Source organism: Macrobrachium nipponense, chromosome 6 (genome assembly GCF_015104395.2).
Source record: "Macrobrachium nipponense isolate FS-2020 chromosome 6, ASM1510439v2, whole genome shotgun sequence".
Classification (NCBI taxonomy): Eukaryota; Metazoa; Arthropoda; class Malacostraca; order Decapoda; family Palaemonidae; genus Macrobrachium; species Macrobrachium nipponense.
The window spans coordinates 4,219,396-4,244,691 of record NC_061108.1 but is presented as its reverse complement, the minus strand read 5'-3'; the positions used below and the strand labels follow the sequence as shown (position 1 = coordinate 4,244,691).

Here is a 25,296-nt window from a genome sequence, read left to right as displayed (position 1 = left end):
TTTTTTCCCCGAGGTGTTTCTCTCTCTCTCTCTCTCTCTCTCTCTCTCTCTCTCTCTCTCTCTCTCTCTCTCTCTCTCTCTCTCTCTCAGTAAGCAAATTTAGTCTAGTATAAAAATGCTTTCTGCCTATATTGAAAATAGTCGTATAATTTTATTTCTGCTGTTTATACCCTCTCTCTCTCTCTCTCTCTCTCTCTCTCTCTCTCTCTCTCTCTGATGCAGAGAGATCAAAACATTGCAGAACCATTATGCATATTGGATCAGTGCACTTTCATATGCAGTTAGGCGCGTTTTTTGTGGGATTATATCTCGTTCGACTTACAATCTATCCATAGTTTACGGCTGTGTACCGAGAATTCTGTGTAATTTCCCACATTCGCGCGCGTGTACCTATGTGTACCCTCACTGGAGAGGTGGTGTTTTCGTGTGCTAGATTATACTCCGAAGGACTTATAGTTCCTCGTGCGATTTGTAGATTAGTTGTTCCTCTTTGAATAGCCTAATCAAACGAAAGTCAGTGTTTTCCATCGTAGGTCCCAGATTTTGGCGTTTGGCCTAAATTTTTATATTCCTTTCCATCCCGTCGTAGGTTTTTCTCATCTCTTTATTTTAGCGACCTCTTCTTTCTGTTTTTCTCTTTACTTTCTGTTACTTTCTATTGAACACCATCATATTCCTTGGATGCTTGAATTTCAAGTCAGTGGCCCCATTGGTGGGGTTGTTCCATGTGAATAGGGTTCGTCTTTTGAACAATATAATAATAATAATAATAATAATAATAATAATAATAATAATAATAATAATAATAATAATAATAATAATGAATGGACAAGAGAAGAAAATAAGGAAATATGGAGATGCTACATCAAAAGCAACCCGACGGAGAGAGGATATACTAGAAGAAGATTGGTCAACATCTGGAATGAGAGGAATAACACCCCCCAAACAGAGCAGAGGCTGGCAGACCAAGTAAGGAACATAAAGAAAAAGAACTGGCTCTCCCCAACAGAAAGAGAAGAACTGGAAAGGGAAATGTCACACGACAACGAATTACACGAAGACGAACTGAGAGACGATGCCACAGAAGACGACAGGGAGGATGAGGTATCAAACAACGACACACGAAGAAACACCGACGAAGTAACAGAGAGGACGGAATGGGTTAGAAAAAAAGATTAGACAATGGATGGAGCCAGATACAGAGAGAACAAAGATCCCCTCCATGAAAGCCTACAACACCAAGAAATTAAGGGAGAAAACAAGTGAGGTCAATGAAATAATGGGCATAATACAGACCACCAGTATCACAGAAACAAATAACTTGACATATGCAGGAGCAAGATTAGTAGCAGAACTGATGGGAATTCGAACACCAACACCACCAGCACAACCAAACCCAACAGAAACGCCAAAAACAGCAACCTCCTTGGAAAAGGCGACTGGAAAAGCAAATCATGGTGATGAGATCTGACTTGAGTAAACTGAAAGAGATGGCAGAAAAAAAGGCTAAGAAGCAAGAAAACAAGGGAGGAACTCAACGAGAAATACAAAGTACAAGAGAGGGGATTAAACAACACAATAGAAGATGTAAACAAAAACGAGGCTTAAGGCCAAAGCACATAAGATCCAACGATACATGAACAGGAATAAGGGATACCAACAGAACAAACTATTCGGAACCAACCAGAAAAGACTATACAGCCAACTAAGAGGGAAGACAACCACCCAGAAATTCCTGAAGCCGAACCAAGTAAGAGACTCTGGGAAACATATGGAGCAATCCGGTATCACACAACAAACATGCAACATGGCTCCAGGAAGTCAAGGAAGAAGAAAACAGGGAGAATAAAACAAAATTCATTCAAGACATCACGACAGACACAGTCAGGGACACCAACTAAAGAAAATGCCAAACTGGAAAGCCCAGGCCCCGATGAAGTCCATGGATACTGGCTCAAAAACTTCAAGGCCCTACACCCACGAATAGCAGAACAACTCCAGCATTGTATCTCAAATCACCAAGCACCCAAATGGATGACCACAGGAAGAACATCCTTAGTACAAAAAGACAAGAGTAAGGGAAATATAGCCAGTAACTACAGGCCTATTCACCTGCCTACAATAATGTGGAAGTTACTAACAGGTATCATCAGTGAAAGGCTATACAACTACCTAGAGGAAACAAACACCATCCCCCACCAAACAGAAAGGCTGCAGAAGGAAGTGTAGGGGCACAAAAGACCAGATCCTGATAGGACAAAATGGCAATGAAGAACAGTAGGAGAAGGAAAACCAACCTAAGCATGGCATGGATAGACTATAAGAAAGCCTTCGACATGATACCACACACATGGCTATAGAATGCCTGAAAATATATGGGGCAGAGGAAAATACCATCAGCTTCCTCAAAAATACAATGCGCAACTGGAAATCAATACTTACAAGCTCTGGAATAAGACTAGCAAGGTTAATATCAGGAGAGGGATCTTCCAGGGCGACTCACTGTCACCCCACTACTCTTCGTAGTAGCCATGATTCCCATGACAAAAGTACTACAGAAGATGGATGCCGGGTACCAACTCAAGAAAAGAGGCAACAGAATCAACCATCTGATGTTCATGGACGACATCAAGCTGTATGGTAAGAGCATCAAGGAAATAGATACCCTAATCCAGACTGTAAGGATTGTATCTGGGGACATCAGGATGGAGTTTGGAATAGAAAAATGCGCCTTAGTCAACATACAAAAAGGCAAAGTAACGAGAACTGAAGGGATAAAGCTACCAGATGGGAGCAACATCAAACACATAGATGAGACAGGATACAAATACCTGGAATAATGGAAGGAGGAGATATAAAACACCAAGAGATGAAGACACGATCAGGAAAGAATATATGCAGAGACTCAAGGCGATACTCAAGTCAAAACTCAAACGCCGGAAAATATGATAAAAGCCATAAACACATGGGCAGTGCCAGTAATCAGATACAGCGCAGGAATAGTGGAATGGACGAAGGCAGAACTCCGCAGCATAGATCAGAAAACCAGGAAACATATGACAATACACAAAGCACTACACCCAAGAGCAAATACAGACAGACTATACATAACACGAAAGGAAGGAGGGAGAGGACTACTAAGTATAGAGGACTGCGTCAACATCGAAAACAGAGCACTGGGGCAATATCTGAAAACCAGTGAAGACGAGTGGCTAAAGAGTGCATGGGAAGAAGGACTAATAAAAGCAGACGAAGACCCAGAAATATACAGAGGACAGGAGAAAGGACAGAAAGAACAGAGGACTGGCACAACAAACCAATGCATGGACAATACATGAGACAGACTAAAGAACTAGCCAGCGATGACAATTGGCAATGGCTACAGAGGGGGAGAGCTAAAGAAGGAAACTGAAGGAATGATAACAGCGGCACAAGATCAGGCCCTAAGAACCAGATATGTTCAAAGTACGATAGACGGAAATAACATCTCTCCCATATGTAGGAAGTGCAATACGAAAAGTGAAACCATAAACCACATAGCAAGTGAATGCCCGGCACTTGCACAGAACCAGTACAAAAAGAGGCATGATTCAGTAGCAAAAGCCTCCACTGGACCTGTGCAAGAAACATCAGCTACGTTTGCAGTAGTGTACGAGCACCAACCTGAAGGAGTGATAGAAAACGATCAGGCAAAGATCCTCTGGGACTATGGTATCAGAAACGGATAGGGTGATACGGCAAACAGACCAGACGTGACGTTGATTGACAAGGTCAAGAAGAAAGTATCACTCATTGATGTCGCAATACCATGGGACACCAGAGTTGAAGAGAAAGAGAGGGAAAAAGTTGGATAAGTATCAAGATCTGAAAATAGAAATAAGAAGGATATGGGATATGCCAGTGGAAATCGTACCCATAATCATAGGAGCACTAGGCACGATCCCAAGATCCCTGAAAAGGAATCTAGAAAAACTAGAGGCTGAAGTAGCTCCGGGCCTCATGCAGAAGAGTGTGATCTAGAAACGGCACACATAGTAAGAAGAGTGATGGACTCCTAAGGAGGCAGGATGCAACCCGGAACCCCACACTATAAATACCACCCAGTCGAATTGGAGGACTGTGATAGAGCAAAAAAAAAAAAAAAAAAAAAAATAAAAAAAAAAAAAAAAAAAAAAAAAAAAAAAAAAAAAAAAAATAATAATAATAATAATAATAATAATAATTGATGTTCAGTGCAGAAGTAAAGATGACATTAAAACGAATTTTTAAAAAAGTCATATATTTTAATATTTGTTTTATTGAGCTAACGTAAACTTGAGAAGATGACGGATATATGAATGACTATTGCCTGATCCGTGACTTAGAAAATGAATCCCGCAGATGGGTAATCCTTTAAGTGCATCTCACGCGGTTCACTGTAGGCATTACTTGACGTTCTTTGCAGCGTCCCTTCGGCCCCTAGCTGCGACCACTTTCATCCCTTTTACTCTACCTCCGTTCATATTATCTTTCTTCCATCTTAGTTTTCCACACACTCCTAACAATTGATTCATAGTGCAACTGCTTTGAGGATATCCTCCTGGGACAACTTAATTATCGTTTCAGCTAAGACTGACCTCATAGGTCCCAGCGTATGGGACCAAATCTTCAAGTTTAGTCTCATAGCAATAATAACACCAAGCCTGTTTACCTAAGACGTAAACAAACAGTCAATGTCTCACTAGGAAACAAAAATCTACGTTTATCCTAAACTAGCCTATCTACTGACTATATCTTTCAGCTCGGGAACTTGATGGAAAAAGTATCCAGTAACTGGTCATTTGGAACTGCCTTTCCAGATCACCGATTCAGATTCGAGTATAATTTTCCATTTTTAGTTTTCTGTAAAAAAAAAAAAAAATTGTTGTGCCGGCTTTGTCTGTCTGTCCGCCCTCAGATATTAAAAACTGCTGAGGCTAGAGGGTTGCAAATTGGTATGTTGATAATCCTCCCTCCATTCATCCAACATACCAAATTGCAGCCCTGTAGCCTCAGTAGTTTTGATCTTATTTAATGTTTAAGTTAGCCATAATCGTACTTCTAGCAGCCTTATAGGTACCAACAACATAGGCCACCACCGGACAGAGCACTCGATTCGTCTTTAACATAGGATTCTGGCAGTTACAGATGGATCGGCTCTAACAAAAGCTAGTGTCCTCCAGTGTTATCCATTACATACGAAGAAACCTCAAGTACTTTCGTTGTCGTATATGGTACAGAATTGTCAGCGAGTGAATTTTGCATTTTGTAACATAAAGTAATTGGTTTAGAAGCATTTACGTAAATTATGTCTTTACTATCAGCCGATCAGAAACTTAATAAAAATTGGTTGTTGTTGTTGTTGTTGTTATGAGATTTGTCTTTTGTTGGGTTTAGAAGCATTGGCATTAATCCTTGCTATCAGCTCATCAGATAGCTGATAGATATTTTGCATTTTCTAAACGCAATAGGTCTAGAAGCTTTTACGTTTCCGCCTTTGCTATCAGCTCGTCAGAAACTGGATTAGAATTCGTCACTCTGCTCGAGTGCATACTAATCAGAGTGCACACTCCATTATCTCTCCCGGAATGTCTGGCAGTGGGTAACAAATGAGCGGTTCGGTTTTCCCTCATTTGTTTTCTCTGTGGTCCTTCGTGTGTTGTGATTCTTTCTTTCTTAATCCTTTTCATTAGGGAGAAGTCGAATTAGGAATTGCGAGGGACTAGGCAACAAAGAAAGGAAGAAGAAGAGGATGAAGAATAGTAAACACACCCCTCCATTGACGTATAATGATTATAGTATTTATCGTCGCAACCCGGAATCTTTGGGAGATCATAGTATTCAGTCGGTGTCCATTCTCGATTATGGTATTTGGAGAAGAAGAAGAAGAAGAGAGAAAAAAAACATTGATGGTCTGTCTTGTAGATTGTTTGTTTAACTTCTTCTTCTTCTTCTTCTTCCTTTTTTTTAATAGAAATCTGTGATTCCCCTGCCTCTGACTCCCCCTTCTGGATTCCCTCCTCTCGTCGTCGTCGTCGTCCTTCCTCCTTCTTCTTTTAGAAATCTGTGAATCCCCATGGCTCTTAACCCCCCCCCCCTTCTGGAGTCCCTCCTTCTCGTCCTCCTGCCTCTCCTGGAGTTCCTCCTCGTCGTCGTCCTCCTCCTCCTCATCCTTCTTTTTTTAGAAATCTGTGATTCCTCTGCTCTAACGCCACCTTGTGGAGTCCCTCCTTCTCGTCCTCCTGCCCTTCTGGAGTTCCTCCTCCTCCTCCTCATTCATTATTAATTATTATTATTATTATTAATTTTTTTTTTTTTTTTTTTTTTTTTTTTTTTTTTTTTTTTTTTTTTTTTTTTTTTTTTTTTTTTTTTTTTTTTTTTTTTTTAGAAATCTGTGAGGCCCTGCTTCTCGTCCTCCTGGCCCTTTGGAGCTTCTCCTCCTCCTCCTTTCAAATCTACTTCCACTCCCCAGAATCTACCTGACCTCCCTCCCGACTTCTCAGAGTCTCAAGGGCGTATCACCGCCTCCGTGCATCGAGTGGGTTAAAAGATGGAAAGATGGCGTGTGTGTGTGTGTGTGTGTGTGGTGCGGTTCACGGTCCGCGTCGGAGGTCTCTTCCGTGCCCGGGCCAGATTGTTTGGAGAGCAGCCACCGCTAGTTATATATGACATGCTATAGACCACCCCACTAGGGGTTGGATTGCCCGAGGAGGAGGAGGAGGAGCTCCTGCTGGTGGTGGTGGGGGCTCTGCGCCGCGCGCCCCTTCCGTTTCCGTCTTTTCGGTTACAATTATGTCATCGGGCGCATAATTAAGCGGGTGCTCCATGATGTGGCTCAATTATTCTTGCTCGTTTATTAAAAAAAAAAAAAAAAAAAAAAAAAAAAAAAAAAGAAGCGACCTTCTGCGATGTCGGGAGATGTGACTGCTTCTTGATGGTGGGGGATTCCTAGACTTAAGAAATGCGCGCGTATCGATTCGGAATTTATCGCCGTGTTTGATGAGCAAACAGTGCTCTCTCTTAACGGATGGCGTTTACGCTCATTTCTATTTGTCCACGACAGATTTCCTCGGCTGGTTTCTATCACGACTGGCAATTTGATTTATGGGTCTCGGGAATAAGTTTTTGTAGGCTCGTAGTAGACGGGTTATTGGATCGTATCTTCCTATAAATTCAGAGTTATCGTCGTATAAAAAACGTATTACCCTGAAGTATCCGAAGCTTATTTTAAGAAAATAAATGTTGGACATGAACTTGAGAACTTCATTAAAGCCTCTCTCCGGCTTTTTCTTAGCCATTCAAGATTATGACGCCAGTTTTAGCAGTCGTAAATCAGTCGGACGTTTAACCAGTCAAGACAGACACGAAGAATGTTGTCTTATTACCCAACTCTCGTTATTTCTCTCTCTAACTTCCATCTCTATACTCTGAATCGTCGTAAAACCTGAAAGATTGAGATGATTTCGTAATGAGAATCATTTCCATCAGCATTCTGACATAAACAAAAGAGTGGAAATGTTTCTCAGGGTCTGTGATCGATAGCGAAAGTAGCCGGAATTCTCTCCCTCCCTCCTTCCTCGTTTCCGTGTTTATAAGTCCTCAAGGATTTGCGCTGTAATTGGGAGAGGGCTCCGGAGCATATATTTTTTCATTTACTTTCTGTATTTTCCTGGAAACGAAGACGTTATTTTCATACCGAGTTGTTTCAGCACGAATTTGATTACTCCTGCGGGTATGATGGATGCCAGGTAATTATACGCTAACACTTCAAATACATTGTATCGTTCAATGGGTTTGAGTAAAGCATGTTTGTTACTGTTTTGCCAAAGACGACTACGCTATAATTCTCTTTGTGCCTAATGGTCCTAACTTTGATGTGAGCGCCTCAGTGGCGTGATCGGTATGGTCTTGGCCTGCCACCTCGGTGGCCGCGAGTTCGATTCTCTGACATTCCACTGAGGTATGAGAGATGTGTATTTCTGGTGATAGAATTTCACTCTCGACGTGGTGTTCGGAAGTCCCGTAAAGCCGTTGGTCCCGTTGCTGAATAACCACTGATTCCATGCAACATAAAAACACCATTCAAACAAACAAACAAACAAAACCTAACTTGATGTGATGTTCGGGATTTCAAGAAACTGAATTCCTCAGATTTGTCTTCTTTATGGCCGTGGCTGTAGATGATTTCCTTATTCAGAAGGATCCCAAAGTTCACGTCATGGCCCCTGTTAAGTCTTGTCTCTGAGAATTCGAGTTTGCCTCATCTACTTATCTTATATATCATTTGAATAGCTCCTCTAGATTCTAACATACATCTTGTCATGCGGCGTAAATACGTCGATCTTATATCAGGGGAGGCTGCTTTCGTCCTATATGAAATATCTTGATAAGCCTCAAGGCGAACTGGTCGGTATACTATCCCTAGTCTCACTCATCCATATGTATACATCCGTGTCTACGTATCTGTACAGTCTTTCATTTATCAATACGTATACATCCGTGTCTACGTATCTGTACAGTCTTTCATTTATCCATACGTATACATCCGTGTCAACGTATCTGTACGTGTCACGATATTGAAAACATATATATAAGTAAAAGATTTCATTGGCTCTGACTCATTATGTAAGAGTCATCAAAGAGACGAGTTTACCATATCAGAAGTCCCCCGTACCAATTCCCAGTAACGAAATCAGTCCTAAACGATTTGTAGGCGACTTTCGGCGATTTCCTTTTGTTTATTCGCACCCTTTAGAAAGGGACTTTCACAAGCACTCATTCAGTTCCGTCACGACCTTCTTAGCAATAATCTGTTCTGTTTGGAGAAGTCTATAATGTTAGATTCATCGTCTATGGGCTGACAAGTTATTCAGACTTTTAGTCATCTCTTTTATATATACTTAACCATTTTCGTAAAGAAATTCTTATTTTCACATCGGAAACGCCCTACTTGTCTGTATGTGTGTGTGTGTGAGAGAGAGAGAGAGAGGAGAGAGAGAGAGAGAGAGAGAGAATCCAATTTATCCTCCAAGAGAATTGGTCGAAGACAATTCAGGTTGACATATTGTTAAAAGGAAATCTTCCTGCAGATATGGAACAATTTTTTATTTATTTATTATTTTTTTTTTACCAGTTCCGTTCCGCCAGAAGCCGGAGCAACATTTCGTGATGGGAGGTATACGTAGCTCCGTATATTTGGGAAGGAACGTTCCTATATCATGCGACGGGTCCTCTTTGTTGATGCAAGATTAAAAAAAAAGAAAGGAGCCAGCTGCTGAACAAAAGATTCGCAGCCTTTGCTTAACTTTTGACTCTCTCTCTCCCCAGGATGGATTAGTCTTAAAGAGAGAGAGAGAGTGTGTAACTGGATGTTTCCGCATTCTTTTGTATTTCAAGTTATATGACAAACAAATTGTTTGTATTTCAAATTATGCAACAAACAAATTGTATTTCAAGTCGTATAACTGACTATAGTTATTTGTGTTTTAAGTTGTATAACATACAGATTGTTTGTATTTCAAGTTATACACCAAACTAGTTGTTTGTATTTCAAGTTATATAACAAACTAGTTGTTTGTATTTCAAGTTATATAACTAACAGATTGTATTTCAAGTTATATAACAAACAGATTGTTTGTATTTCAAGTTACATAACAAACAAATTGTTTGTACTTGAATTTATGCAACAAGCAAATTATATTTCAAGTTACAAATTGTTTGTATTTCAAATTATACACCAAACAAATTGTTTGTATTTCAAGTTACATAACAAACAAATTGTTTGTATTTCAAGTTACATAACAAACAAATTATTTGTATTTCAAGTTACGTGGCAAACAAATTGTTTTTTATTCAAGTTTCTTAACAAACAAATTGTTTGTTTCGAGTGACACAACTAACAAATTGTTCGACGTTCCTGGGATTTCGAGGTACCAATTTGTACGCGTTTGTTTTTGTAGTAAATAGAACCTCAAATTAAAGAGATATTTTGGCGGTCTGTCCTCTTCAATAAGTAACGACGTTTGATAAATGCCGAAGATTCTATATTATAATATATCCGTACTTAATCTTTTGTAGACATCATATTGCTGACAGCAATGTCACATTGTTTGTAACCTAAACTAACCCTTAGCGTTCGATTCAAGGAATATGTCTACGAATTGCTCACGTTTGAAATGTTAGCATAGGGAAAAGTAATCAAAAGAAATCCGATAAGTACTTAAGTTAAGGTCTGTTAAACTGAGGTGTTACTTTCCTTTATTTGGGGTATTACTGAACTTGATTTTTCGGTCACTTCCTGTGACTGACTGAACTCTCTAATTCCATATGCACGGGAAGGTCACATTGGATTGCCTGCTTCCCGTTGCATTAACGTACTTTTTGTCGACTCAGAACTGAAAGAAAACTATAAGTTTTTGGTGCTTTGCAAAAACAATTGTTTATTTTTTATTTGTTTATTTATTTATTTATTTTTAAAGAAATACTTTAGATACTTGCAGTCGTAAAAAAGGAGAGAGTCCCTTTACCTCGATTATGTGGGCTTCGATTATTTGCAAGATACACTAGTAAATGAATAGATACATAAATGAATAAACAAACAAACAAGAATCATTATAAAGTTTAATCTACATTCTCTGAGTCTTGGTTTACACTGGGAGAGCATTATCTATCTCTCCCTCTCTGGCCCTTCCTGTTTCCATTTGTCATTCTTCCCCTCCCTCTCCCCTCTCCTCCTCCCCTTCCCCTCCTCTCCTCCCCACCTCCCCCTCATAACGTTTCGCCTCGCAGCACAAGGACCGTGAAGGTCATAACTATATTGGAGCGTGACGTTCGCTTTTTCTCGTGACTGAGGAGAAAATCTGTTGTTTGTTTCCCTCCTCCTCCTCCTCCTCCTCCTCCTCCTCTCCATCCTCCTCCTACCTCCTCCTTCCTCATCTTCCCTTCTTTTCGCTTATTCTTCTTATTCTTCTTCTTCTTCTTCTTCTTCTTCTTCTTCTTCCTTGGAAAGCGTAAAGAACCGAAGTATTTGAGTGGATCTAGAAAATGAGAAATACGCGGGTATTATGTCGAGAAGCTGTATTGGCCTGATAGTTCTGTCAAATCTGAGAGACGTAAGGCGCTTTACATGTACAAATCAGGTTATCTTAATTCACGTGAAGTGCTTCACTTTTTTCATGTTTATTTTTAAAGAATTCACGTGAAGTGCTTCACGTTTTTCGTATTTTCTTTATAAATTCACGTGAAGTGCTCTCCTTTTTTTCTTATTTTCGTTATAAATTCACGTGAAGTGCTCTGTTTTTGCGGATTTTCTTTATAAATTCACGTGAAGTGCTCTGTTTTTTTTCTTATTTTCTTTATAAATTCACGTGAAGTGCTCTGCTTTTTTTCTTATTTTCTTTATAAATTCACGTGAAGTGCTGTTTTTCTTATTTTCTTTATAAATTCACGTGAAGTGCTCTGCTTTTTTTCTTATTTTCTTATAGATTCACGTGAACTGCTCCGCTTTTTTCGTATTTTCTTTTTGAATCCACGTGAATTGCTTCACTTTATTCAGATTTATTTTTAAAGAATTCACGTGAAGTGCTTCACTTCTTTCGTATTTTCCCTTTTAAAGAAGCATAGTAGTTCCTTTACCAACTTCCCCATCACCTCAGAATAAGGTAACTTAAACGTCGTAGAAGTCAGATTACTTAAATTCGTGTGAAAATACTTCACTTTTCGTTTTTTATTTTTTTCGTGTGAAAATACTTCACTTTTACGTTTTTTTTTTTTTTCGAAGAAGAAGAAGCGTAGTAATTCCCTGACTTATTTCTCCCTCTCTTAAGGAAATAAAAAATCGTTGTTTATAATACTGCTCATAGAAATTAATTTCATTCGTCTTAGAGCCTGAAAAGGGTCCCTTCGAAGGAGGTCCTCCCACGAATTGAAAATCGCGACGCACTGTAATCAGATATAATTGTTGCCCGCCGTCGATCGCTGGCGACGGGGCCTCGTCTCCCGAGTTGTCTGTCGCACGACAAAGCTCAGGCTGCTCCTCCTCCTTGTGTGTTGCTGCTGGTGGTGGGGCCGTCCTGTGATTACTCGAATTGGTTTCGTCGTCTTCGTCGTCCACTGTCGTCGCCTGACCTTCATGTCTGTGTATTTTGTTGTCCTCCATTTCCGGATCGAGGTCAGATTCCGCCGGGAATGAATGCGAGGTTTTCGAGCATTCCATCATTCCATGATTGCTTTGCGCGATTGAGATCTCTGTTGCAGCGATGCATCATCCATTACTGACGAACTTCTACGTATAGTAGATTCACATCATCCGTGCATTTGATGTCTAGGCCAGTCCCTTACGACGCTCCTGATTGGCTGTTGATAAGCCAATCACAGGGCTAGAAACTCTGTCTCTCGAGAGAGTTCATATTGGTAGGATGTATGTTCCATCTCTCCTGAGAGATGCTTTTGAAAGACGTATCCCTCAGGAGAGGTGGAACATACATCCTGCCTATGTGAACTCTCGAGAGAGACTGAGAGTTTCCAGGAGCGTCGTAAGGGACTGGCCTAGACATTAGATGCAGGTTAATGTGAATCTACTATAGCCCCTCTTATAACTGCAACCGCTTTCATTCCCCCTTTTCATAAGTTCCTCGTTGGACGAGTGGGTTACGCCCTCACTTACCGATTCGGTAGTCCCGAGTTCGATTCCCTGCTGCTCTGCCAAATGTGGAATCGGAGGAATTTGTTTCTGGTGATTAGAAATTAATTTCTCGATAAGGTTCGGATCCCACAATAAACTGTAGGTCGCATTGCTACGTAACCAATTGGTTACCTAGCAAACAACGTTTGGCATGCTTACAGTGCACCATGAGAGTTGCACTGACGTCAGTACCTCCCTACGAGGAGGAATAACTTTAGTTGTATTTTGAGTAATCGTGAATGCATTGAAAGAAGTTATTTTTACTGTATAATTCTACTGCAAACTACATTTAACAATGCCTACAGTGCGCCACATGAGGTGCAGTGACGTCACTAACCCTCTACTGGGGATGTGACTATTGATATATATAAAGCAATTTGGAATGCATTGAAAGAAACTTTTATGTTCTTTCTGAACCGGATAATTTCACTGCAATTAACATTTAGCGGTGCTTACAGTGCACCTTATGAGGTCCACTTACGTCACGAACCCTCTGCAAGGAATGTGACTGTTGATGTATGTTAAGTAATCTGGAGTGCATTGTAAGAATTCGTTCATTTTGTTTTTACTGAATAATTTTAGGAACTAAAGCATGACGATCTTCTGTCATATTTAACCACTGTTGTCTGACTGCATGTAGCCAGTTCTTTCGTGCATTCCTTGACCCCTGGTTGACCTCATTCCCGAAAGAATGCAATATGACGGGCTGTATAACTTTCCTCGTCTCTTCCCGTGTGTATTGCTGACGGTCAGCTGAAGCGACGGTCATTATCATACCGGACATATTTTTCGGTATAATTCGTTCCCCATTTTTTTTCCAGCCATAGTGACCCAGTTTTGGATACCTTATGTATAACATATCAGAAAGCTGCCTCTAATGTCACGTTTTCAAACCGTATGTCCTCACAAGATGAGTTAATTAGAGAGAGAGAGAGAGAGAGAGAGAGAGAGAGAGAGAGAGAGAGTCACTCTACCACATATACTTATAACCACAATGCCTCTCTTAGAGTCTCGAATTCTTCATACTTTTTTGTATTCGTTTGTTACCACAGAACCAGAGATATTCTGTTATAAAACACCACACACACACACACACCCACATATATATATATATATATATATATGATATATATATATATATTATTATATATATATATATATATATATATATATATATATATATATATATATATATATATATATATATATTATGTGTGTGATACTGTGAAAACTCACTCTGAAGAACGCTCGTCCATTCAAGAAAATGAAGTGACCTTTTCCTCAGTGACCGTGGCAAGGTTAATACGTCGTGAATGCTCTGTTTTCGCGCTTTACAGGATATTAGTTACTTCCGGTGTAAGTAGCGCCGTAATTCACGTTTTTATGGAACATATTATTAAGAGGGTAATCGCCGCTTGACTTGGGAGCCGGGAGTGCTTGCAGCCAGTATGGAAGTGTCATTTTTCATGACTTTAAATACGGTCATTATACTCTGACGACTAGAGAGAGCCTGAACATACATGGCCCAGAAACACGACGATTGCGAGGACAACTATTAGAAGCGTTGAAAGGCACAACAACAAAAGTAGACTGTAACCTATTTACGTTAAACGAAAACCAGACTATGCTCTGTTTTTTTTCCATCTGTCCATCCGCCTGTGGTGTTTGCGCATGGTAACACTGCGTCCCGGGCTTTAAATAATATCCTATTTCGAATATTAACGGTGTAATTCGCATACAGTAAATTATTAAAACACTTTTCAGTTGCAAATGTACACCCCGATATCCTTTTATTTGCCTAAAACTTACAAATAGCGTAACTATTTAAAGCCCGGGACGCAGTGCTACCATGCGAAAACACCACAGGCGGATGGACAGATGGAAAAAAACAGAGTATAGAAATAATGGATGGAAACTAGGGCTGAAGAGATACAACACATCCCACTGTGGGAACTTCTTTATGTACAAGATATGTGACAATTGGAATAAACTGCCACCAGAAGTTGTAAACAGCAACAGTGTGGAAGAGTTTAAAATAAAGCTAGACAAAATCATTAGGAGGACACTGTGAATGAACAGTAAAACCTTCTCATAGAGATAAGTGAGCACACGACGTCTCCTCTTAGGATAGACTAACAAGTCTTTTGAGACATCCTAATCCTTGTAACTCTCTCTCTCTCTCTCTCTCTCTCTCTCTCTCTCTCTCTCTCTCTCTCGACAAAACTCATTAAAAGGATTGTGGTGTTGTAACTGTAAGTTGATCGTAGAATATACATATACATTTTTGTTTATGTGTGGTATGTATGTGTGTACTATATATATATAGATATATTATATATATATATATATTATATATATTATTATGCTTAAAAAAATCACAGTAGATGCACGTGACTCATAAATAATCGAATACCACAGGATAATGATAGTCAGAAATCCAAGCGCTTTCGTCTTTACTATGACATTGTCAAGGAGCTAATGAAATACAATTGGAGAGAAAGGTCTCAGGTACACAACAAGATCAAGAATACCAGATGGTTAATTGTCAAAAGGGTAAAAATTAAAAGAGATAATCCAGGATTATCGGATATCACACGGTCACAAACCTGAACAGATTTGACCCTAACCGAAATTACAAAGTATCTTTACAGTCCAAAACAGGTAAAAACTGAATATATTAATTTTGTTGCTTATATTTATCTACAACTTTTTTCATTATGAAAGCATCAAGTTTAAATAAACCAAGACTTAAATTTAGAACATTTCTATTATTTGACTTGATGAAACAAGATTCAATGATATTCCTTTTAACTGTGTCATTAACATGAGATTAAAGGCTCTTGCTTGACTCCAGTTAATAGGATGATCTAATCTCTTCATATGTACGAATAATGCATTCGATATTTGCCCAGTTCTCACAAAATATTGGTGTTTGAGACGTTGTGAAAGCGATTTACCGGTCTGTCCGTAATAGATTTTATCACACTTTTTGCAAGGAATTTAATATATGCAGCCTGGAAGATCTTTAGGAGAATTTTTGATTACTAAACTCTTGTCATTATTTCCAGCCTGATTTTCACATTTTGACTAAAGTTTCTTTTTACGTATATAAGACCTTCATCCGATATATTTCTTTACAATATATTAGTGTTAGAATAAATCAGCTTTTTTAACGTAATAGGATTACGTGTATGTGGACATAAATATACTAAAGATGAAATAGACATAATTAGGAATATAGGGAAGAATTAAATATACGTGTTATATTATATTAGTCAGTGCATTAGGTACGGCCATATACACTGAATGGTAATAACAACAGAGAAACTTAGCACAGAAAGTGATACATTTATAATGATAATTTTAGATATTTCCAATAACTTAAAATCTGTAATATTAATATGGCAAAATATATATGTAAAATGTATAGATGTTAAGTGATATATATATGAGTGTGTATATACATTATATACATACACATGCATATATATGTGTGTGTAATTTATGGCTACACATGAAAACCACCTGTCTAAGCCTACCCCCCAAAAAAAAAACACTTCCGGTAACCCCCACCATAGTCGCAATTTATAACATCATAAATATGAACCGCGGCTATATATTTATATGCGAGTCCCCCTCCCTCGCACCTAACCCCCCCCCTCACAACCCTAACCCCCCCCCCTCCCCCCTCCCCCGGGGGGTAGCGTCCTTTTCCCGGGACAATTTAATATTTATGATAGCGGTACACTAAAGGTTATGGCGGGTAGTAAGTTAAGACGTCGAAAATGCAGGGGTGGTTAAGTTGTGGTGCTGTGGTTAGTTTCCTGTTACGGTAGAATAATGACGGTGGAGTAGGGGCTCTAGCTTAATGAACTTGTACCATGATATGGGAGTCTCTCTCTCTCTCTCTCTCTCTCTCTCTCTCTCTCTCTCTCTCTCTCTCTCTCTCTCTCTAAAAAGCTGACGTCTGGAGTGTGGGTCTCTTTGTTTAATGAACTTGTTCCATGATATAGGAGTGTATATGCTCTCTCTCTATCTCTCTCTCTCTCTCTAACAAACCCCCCAAAAAAAGTTTGTCAGTAGTGATGAGATACCTTTGAATGGCAGCTCAGGTTGAGAGAGAGAGAGAGAGAGAGAGAGAGAGAGAGAGAGAGAGAGAGAGAGAGACCTTGGATGATTTGACTTCAGTTAGCAGAGTACTAATCGCACAATAACCACACTCTCTCTCTCTCTCTCTCTCTCTCTCTCTCTCTCTCTCTCTCTCTCTCTCTCTCTGAAAATTGATGTCAGTAATGAATGAGAGAGAGAGAGAGAGAGAGAGAGAGAGAGAGAGAGAGAGAGAGAGAGAGAGAGAGAGAGAGAGAGAGAGTGGATGTTGTGCAATCAGTACTCTGCTAACGGGAAGTCAGTCACCAGATCATCAAGCTCTCTCTCTCTCTGTCATGACTATATCAATCGACAAGGGGGTCCTTTTAGCACACGAGGAATATTACATTAAATTGATTAAAACTCTTAATTTATGCTGGTGATCTTACTCGCAGTCATCTTTTTTTTTTTTTTTAAGATGATCTCATTCATCTCGTTATGGTATGAGATAAGTGGTCTTCATTTCTGAGTGGATGCAATTTCATGGAAGTGTCTTGTAATATAACAATGTCATGTTGTTAGTCTTTAGTTTTTAAGATATATATATATATAATATCAATATATATATATATATATATATATATATGTATATATATATATATATATATATATATATATATATATATTTGTTTGTGCACATTCTTAAATTTGATATAAATATATACAGACAATATTTAATGCATTCTCTCTATGTGTGCTGTGTCCTTCAGTCTCGGTAATCTATTTAAAAAAAAACATGTCCTTCGAACACGCTTATAAGAACGTCCCGATAAATTTAGATAAAAGTATAAACATTTTAGTGAAAACGGGAACATGTAACTAACATACCCACTCGAATACGATCTTTTGAAAAGAGAAATCTTTTAAAAACGATAATTAGCAAGGTCGAGCGCACTTTCGAGACTGATGACTTCAAGCAGTCTAGCGTCATCAGTGCACCTCACGCGGTGCACTGTAGGCGTCACTATGGGCTCTTTGCAGCATCCCTTCGGCCCCTAGCTGCAACTCCTTTTGCTTCTTTTACTGTACCTCCGTTCGTATTCTCTTCAGTCTTACCTTCCACCCTCTTCTAACATTTGTTTCATAGTGCAACTGCGAGGTCTTCCTCTTGTTACACCTTGCAAACCACCTTTTCTCAATTTTCCTTTTTGCGCTGAGTGACCTCATAGGTCCCAGCGCTTGGCGTTTGCCCTAAATTATATATTACTTTGTATTCCATTGGAGAGACGATCGTCCAAATTTTGGTACGTATCTTAGGGCACAGCGTCAAGCGTAATCCTTGCCCGGGGAGACGCACCCTTAATTTGGGCATTGGCTTTCGTATCCTTATTATTCGTTATCAGTCAGCAGTTTTGCCAAAAAACTACCAATGGTCACACTGTTTTTTATTGGTATAAATCCCAGATGGTTGTAATGTTGGGTAAGGTACTGAAAGCCCATTTCATATGTAAGGACCAACTTGTTGAATGTGACACTTATGCTTATATTGTTGTGAAGATGGCTCAAGTTTTATAAAGCTTATGTTTTTTCTTGTAATTATATATGTATATGCATATTGTGTAATCTAAAATATATATTAATTCTGCTACATTCAGCTATAAAACCAGTGAGATCTATTTTACTACAAACTACTTGCACTAAGAATTTTTAAATTGCGTTTCTTATCAAAATTATAGACGTGGGAAGTCTATACAAATTTGCAAACTAATGGTAGATTTCGATATTATAATCAATGAATTTATTTTACATCGTATAGTACATGTCCTGAAGAAAATAAAAGGGAAATAATTGGGCAGGTATAGATAGAAGTCTTGTCAATTGCAAAGTTCCTGAAACATCGGCAGTAACGTTTATTTATATGAACGAATGGAAAGATTCGAGTTATAATTGAATTGAACATCACCTGCCCATCAGCAGCACAGAATAGTACCACAATCCCCGTCTGCTGTTTATTTGATTGTGGTCTCTCGCGAGATCATTGTAAAATGTATTCCCGTCGTGTATGTTTTCATGTCGGTACAATTATGATTGTGGTTTTGGGAGGGGGCATGACTCCTGTGATTGCGTTGTGGTCCAATAAACAAAAAAAGAGAGAGAAGAGAGAGACAAAAGTCGACACGCATATACACGGACACGGGATAGTGGTTGCTGTAGTAAGTGGTAGAAGACACCCTGATGCTCGTGCACGCAAGAAGAATGTGGTGACGACCACATTCAACTGTCTGTTTGTTCCTGTACAAACAAACGTAACATACATAAAAGAGGAGAGTCTCCCGTCGAGACAGCTCAGTGTATCCTTAAACTCTGCGGTGAGTGCTAACCCGTTTTCTCTGTCTCTCTCCACGACGCTGCTGACGCTAATTTTAGGGTAACTCCTTCGTTACTTTTGTCTCCTTTGTAGTGTGTGTGTGTGTAAATACTTAGAAATTGTCATAGATTTTTTCCCGTCATGAATTCTTTTATATAATTATGTAAATTGACTTCTTGATTTTAACCCTGCTATGAAGAGAGAGGGAGAGTGTTAGTGTTCAGTAGTTATAGGCATACATTTTTAATGAATATCATCGTCGTTTTATCATTTATTTCATAAATATTTTCACTTACATTTTAACAATAACTATATTTTCACTTGTATATTTATATTCACTGAAGGCATTTCATAATAGTATTGTAAAACGTGACTCCAAATATTGTCGTGCATTGCACTGTGCTCGTGTGGAGATTATGACTTACCAGCGAATGTAATGTTAGACCGACTTCATTTTCTTTACTGGATGAACTTGTTTTTTTCGAATGCCAGGGTTTTTATTTTATTTTTTATTACTTAGTATCAGTTTTTCATGTTTCTTTGGATTAGACTTGCCTTCTTATTTTGAAATGATTGACATAGTGTAGTTTTTGTGCCCAACTTTACATGATACGTATAGTTAGTCAGTGACACTCGCTAGCATGCATACATACGAATACTGATATATCCTTGTAGTTGTACTTCGGTTGTTATCGTTTCAAATAGTGTGTGTGTGTGTGTGTGTGAGTGTGTGTGTATATATATATATATATATATATATAATATATATATATATAATTGTGTGTGTGTGTGTGTGTGTGTGTGTGTGTGTGTGTGTGTGTGTGTGTGCACGCAGACATACATACACACATACATATCACTTGAAGTTGTTCAATTTTAAGTTCTGTAAACCACTCAATTCTATGTGGTAGAATAAGTACATCATAACTGATTGTACATTCTCTCTCTCTCTCTCTCTCTCTCTTGTGTGTGTGTGTGTGTGTGAAGGTGGAATTCGTGGCTTTCACATACCTTAACTTCAGTGGAAGTAGGGATATATTAGATTTTGGAATATTATGTAAAGAAGAGCAAATATTAATTATACATTAGATTTTCAATTGTAAGAGAAATCTTTGTGGACAACTCAACCGAAAATGAATTACCGATAAGATTAAAGAATGATTAGTTTTTTCTTTAATAGTGTTTTTTTTTTTTTTTTTTTTTTTTTTTTTTTTTTTTTTTTTTTTTTTTTTTTGTGGGAGCTGAATATGCTCTTTTGAGACTGACAGGGCACTAAATACTCGTTGATTGTTTTTATATGTTATTAGTTTCATGTTATTATTCTTGTTATATAGAAATCTTTTTTCATGTATTTGTGATACATGAACATTCTTCAAATATTTATTGATATTTTTTTTAAGAAAATAGCTTTGCACTGTTCCTTCAGTGAGGGTAGAAAGTGTAATGTCATAATGTGTTAATACTTATTCCTGTTCTTTTTCCGTTTGAATTAGATGATTATCAACAGCATTTTCTGTCCATGTACATTGCATTCTGTGTTGACCTTATCTCTTTGTCTTGGTGAAATAAGTGTGAGATACGAATCTTTCATGTTTGACCCCATAAGGGGGTTAGTGACATCAGTGCACCTCAAGCGGTGAACTGTAGGCATTACGTAAGGCTCTTTGCAGCCTCACTTTGGCCCCTTTCATTTGCATTTACTGTACCTCCTTTCATATTATCTTTCATCTTACTTTCCACCCTTTCCTTGCAATTGTTTCATAGTGCAACTGCGAGGTTGTCCTCCTGTTACACCTTTAAAACCATCTTTATTCTCAATTTCCTTTTCAGCGCTGAATGACCTCATAGGTCCCATTGCTTGGCCATTTGGCCTAAATTTTGTATTCCAGTTCTGTTTCATGTTTGATATTGCTGCGTTTCACTACGGTTTTCTAATTCTTACTTCTCTATCAAAGCAGATTTTAATATGCTCCAATATAGCTTTTAACATTTAATATTTATGTTATGGTAGTTATATTCTATGACTGAGCCATCACTGTAGTTTTAATTTTTTATGAATTTTATTCTTTTTTCTGTATAAATTCCATAGTTCATTATCATCTAGATTTAAATAAACTTTGGTTTCATTGTCACTATGTAGTCTAAATTTTTGAATGGTTGCTTATATTGCCATTGTTATCTTAATTACCGTGATGTATGCTTTTGTTGCTGTAGTTATCATAATTTCTGTGATGGATCAGTGCCATTGTTAATTTATGACAGTCCCTTTTTATCAATTGGTTGTTTATTTTGCCATTGTTATTGTCTAAATTCCTGTGGCAGTTGTTTTTATTGTCAGTATTATCTGAGTTTCCTTTTTGCTATTTTTATTTTTTGTGTGGTTTTCCCAAAATTGCTCCTCATAGCCATGAGATTGAAAGTTTGCACTGGACTTTGTGTGCATTAGAATACTTTGATGTCCATGTGCCAAATAAGATTTTGAATATTACACAGTGTAACTTTTCCTTCATATATTATATAGGGTAATGTATTTGTTTTGGGAGAAATTGATGGAATATTTGCGAGCGTATCACAGGCCTTTTCAGTTTAAAATTATTCTGGAAAAACTCTGTTCAGTGGTCTGTTGTATGAATATAGAATACTTAAGTCTGAAAACCTTTTTTTCTTTTGCTTAGCGTTGTGTTTAAACGTCACCTTTAAGGTAACAGACAGCATTTTACTGTGGAAGGCTGTTTAGTCTAGGGGAAACTGCAGTGGACAGCATTTTACTGTGGAAGGCTGTTTAGTCTAGGGGAAACTGCAGTGGACCCCTGCTTATTGGCGGTTTGGATTCGCGGCCTCATCTATTCCCGGATTTTGCTGTGGAACGTATACACATTCTTTGTGGAAAATTCTCCTATTTGCAGAATTTTCCATAGAGAAATATTCACTAATTACATACTGCATTTTCATATTGTTTTTGTGACTAAAATTGTTCATGATAAAACTATTAAAATAGGCAGGTATAAGCATTTGGAGAGGGGGGTTTTTGGCATTTGAACTATCGTGATAGGCATTTAGATGGTTATTGAAGTGTTTGCAGATGTTAGCTATTCATCTGGGGGTTGTGGTACCTCTCTTCTGCAAATCCCATGGGGTTGATCAACCGTACATATAAAGGACTCCTACATATTAAGTACTACTCCTTTGATGTAGGTAGGACTGAGTCTTAGTAGTGCCTTGACTATCTTCATTATTGTACAACCTTCGTACAGATCCTCTAAAACTTCCTTTCTCCCGTTCAGGAGACCTCAGTATGACCCTTTCTTTTCAGTCTCTTTGTTGAACAATAACCGTAAAAATTTTAATTAAATGCGTAGACTGCACTGCCTCACCGCTGGCCTTTCTTTGTATCATCTTTGCAATGTAGCTGAATTTCTCATCTGATATTTGTTGACAGATGTGGTCAGTAAAGATTCTTTTTTTGTAGGTCATAGGCTTATAGGATATAAGGGAGGTGGGAACCTCTGTGTTTAAAGAATTTTATAAAATAATCATTCTTGCTATTGGCTGAAGGATTTTGTGCTGATCTGTAATTTTGATAGTCTAAAAATGGTTTAAGTTGGCATTTTATTTTGTATATGTCATCTCTATATATATGTATACTAGGTATTTATTTTGTATTTATATATATGTTCATACATACATATGCAATATTTATTTATATATTATACTGTTACATGAGACAAGAGAAGTAACTTTGTCTTAATATGGTATTGTGTTTCTATATTTTTTGTAGGGAAAACTCTTAACTGGAAATTCGAGTAAGCTTATATTATAGCTGTGCATTCTGATCTAGTGAGTATATTTGCAATTTTAAAAGGTTGAGGATTTAAATGTGAAGGTAGGAATATTATTATCGCTGGGTAAGTATAAGGTTATACATACAACTAGATCTTTTTTTAGTATCATCAACTTTTGAAACTGCATGTTTGAACAATTTTACAATTTTAGAAAGGATGTGAAGAAATCAATACTTAAATGTTGGATTATTTTCATAAACGTTTTTGACTTGATGTGCCTGAAATTAAAATGATTTTGCATAGAGATCACTTATGCTGAAGAAAAAAATTTTTTTTTCTCTCTCTTTCAGCAATTCAACAAATATTACATATCGGAACACAAAAACTTACTTGACCTTTGGCGAGAAATAGGGTCTGTGAAGCGCACCTTCTCCGAGGTGAAACACCTGACCTCCCGCGACCTGACAGAACTGCGAGGTGACTTCGACCGTTATTCTCATCTCCTCTTGTCTGCCTGCCAGTCAGCTCACTCCAACATGAGTATCATACCCACAGGAGATAAGGTACGGTCTTTGGTTATGTGACCAACTCTGGTTTGTTTTGACACATTCGTGAGAGGGATTTGACTCTTAGGAGTATGGTGTTCATTATATATTAGATATTCACAAATGAAGTTTCTTCAATGAAATATAATTATCCTGAAAGAGTTTTTTTTTAATCTGCGTCACTTGTTCAGTGCCATGAATCTTGTCCTCTTTTCTGAGCACGAATTCAGCTTCCTGCTTTGGTGTCCATCTTCTCTGCCAGAGGCTTCCTTCCCCCCTTGTAACTTATGAAGCTTTTGTCTAATCTGTTGATCTGTGGGAATGGTGGGTCTCCAGTGTAGTCCCTGCCTATTTTTATGTGTAGTGTCATCAAATATCTTGAGTCTGTTTAATGGTAATGTAATGTGATCTCTTACTACTGTCAGAATTTGAGGGAGTCTGGTTGCTTCAGAATTGTTTTGGAAAATCACTCAGTTCAAGTTTCTAAATTTGATTATAAACGAAAGCTTCTTTTTTATGTGATCTGTTATTTTCTTTGTAATAGGTCATAAGCTTCATAGTAGACATTTATATTCCTGCTTAAGTTTTTGCCATTATATTTGAGGTGCTTCATTATTTATCTCACTTCTTGAGAAGATTAGATTAAATGCAACTAGTTTTAATTACTGCAAAAGTTTTCTTTAAATATTTGTTATGTTTTCACAGAGTAAGTTTTAGTTTACATTTAATAAGTTTTTATTATATAATGTTATAATTTGTAATTATACAGTATACAGTAGTTTTTAGACTTATTTTATATGAAATTTGTGGTTAACTAATTCTGACATCCCATTCGGTATTGCAGGTGATTATTTTGCTGAAATGTCAATAATAAACGTTTCAATAAGACTGATTTCTAATAGAAATAATTTATTTCATTTTCAATTTATCCCAGCAGGATGAATATGTGGTTGCTAATCCATCAGATTTGTGGGGTCGCATCCAAGAATGCGAGAGGTCACAGGTCCGTGCCGAAACGGAGAAGACCAACCTCAAGGAAAAAATCAACGAACTTAATTCGAGAATAGCCGAACTCAACAATGGTTTGAGGGACAAGGAAAGAACAATAACTGAACTTAATAAAAAATTGGTGAGTTGTTTTCACTTTTTCTCTGAGTCTTTTTAAAGTACGTCTTTGTTGCCTTGGTAGTGAATTACTCCCAATATTTTAAGTAATGATATCATAGTACAGGCAGCCCTCGGTTAGCGGCAGGGGTCCCGTTCCTGGTCGCCGACGCTAAGTGATTTTCGACGCTAAGCGATTTTAAAGCCTACGGCTGTTGCACACCTTCTTTCGAAACTCTAGACCAGTCAAAGGCGCCGTAATCCCGCAATGACGCAATAAGTAAAATTATATTTATGCAGTATAGTACTATGGAATTTACTGTACAGTACATTATAGCATTATAAATAATGTAAAGTAAAAAGGCTTAGCTTTAATCCTTTGGGTGTCTAGAGTATGTAAAGATATGATAAGATTTATACAGTTACGATAATTCATCTTACGATAGTCCGATTTTATGAGAGACCAAATTACAATAGCCTAACTTTATCCCATTTTCTAGTTACTCAAGTTCAATAACAGCGAAAGAGAATGATGAAAGTATGGTTTTAACGTTATACTCGTTGCGTGAACGTGTACAGCCATGAACAACCGAAGGAGAAACGACTTTTTTTTTTTTTTTTTTTTTTTTTTTTTTTTTTTTAAGTACAAGCGAATTGGATAACATCTGTTTGGCTTGTATTTCAATCATCGTACTACGGTACACTATTACC

General features: G+C 37.9%; 1 protein-coding gene across 6 annotated transcripts in view; it reads left to right on the top strand.

The window, feature by feature from the left end:
- The window catches only part of LOC135216328 (rootletin-like), a 413,187-nt gene that overhangs the window by 263,575 nt on the left and 124,316 nt on the right, over positions 1 to 25,296 (top strand). For 5 of the 6 annotated variants that reach the window (XR_010314855.1, XM_064251513.1, XM_064251514.1 and 2 more), the window contains 2 exons: positions 23,287 to 23,499; positions 24,416 to 24,610. Coding sequence is in view for 5 of the 6 variants with exons in the window: in XM_064251513.1 (XP_064107583.1) it covers positions 23,287 to 23,499; positions 24,416 to 24,610 (408 nt within the window). In the remaining variant the exon portion in view is untranslated. The remainder of the gene's footprint in view (positions 1 to 23,286; positions 23,500 to 24,415; positions 24,611 to 25,296) is intronic. The other variant, XM_064251512.1, reaches the window with a different exon arrangement.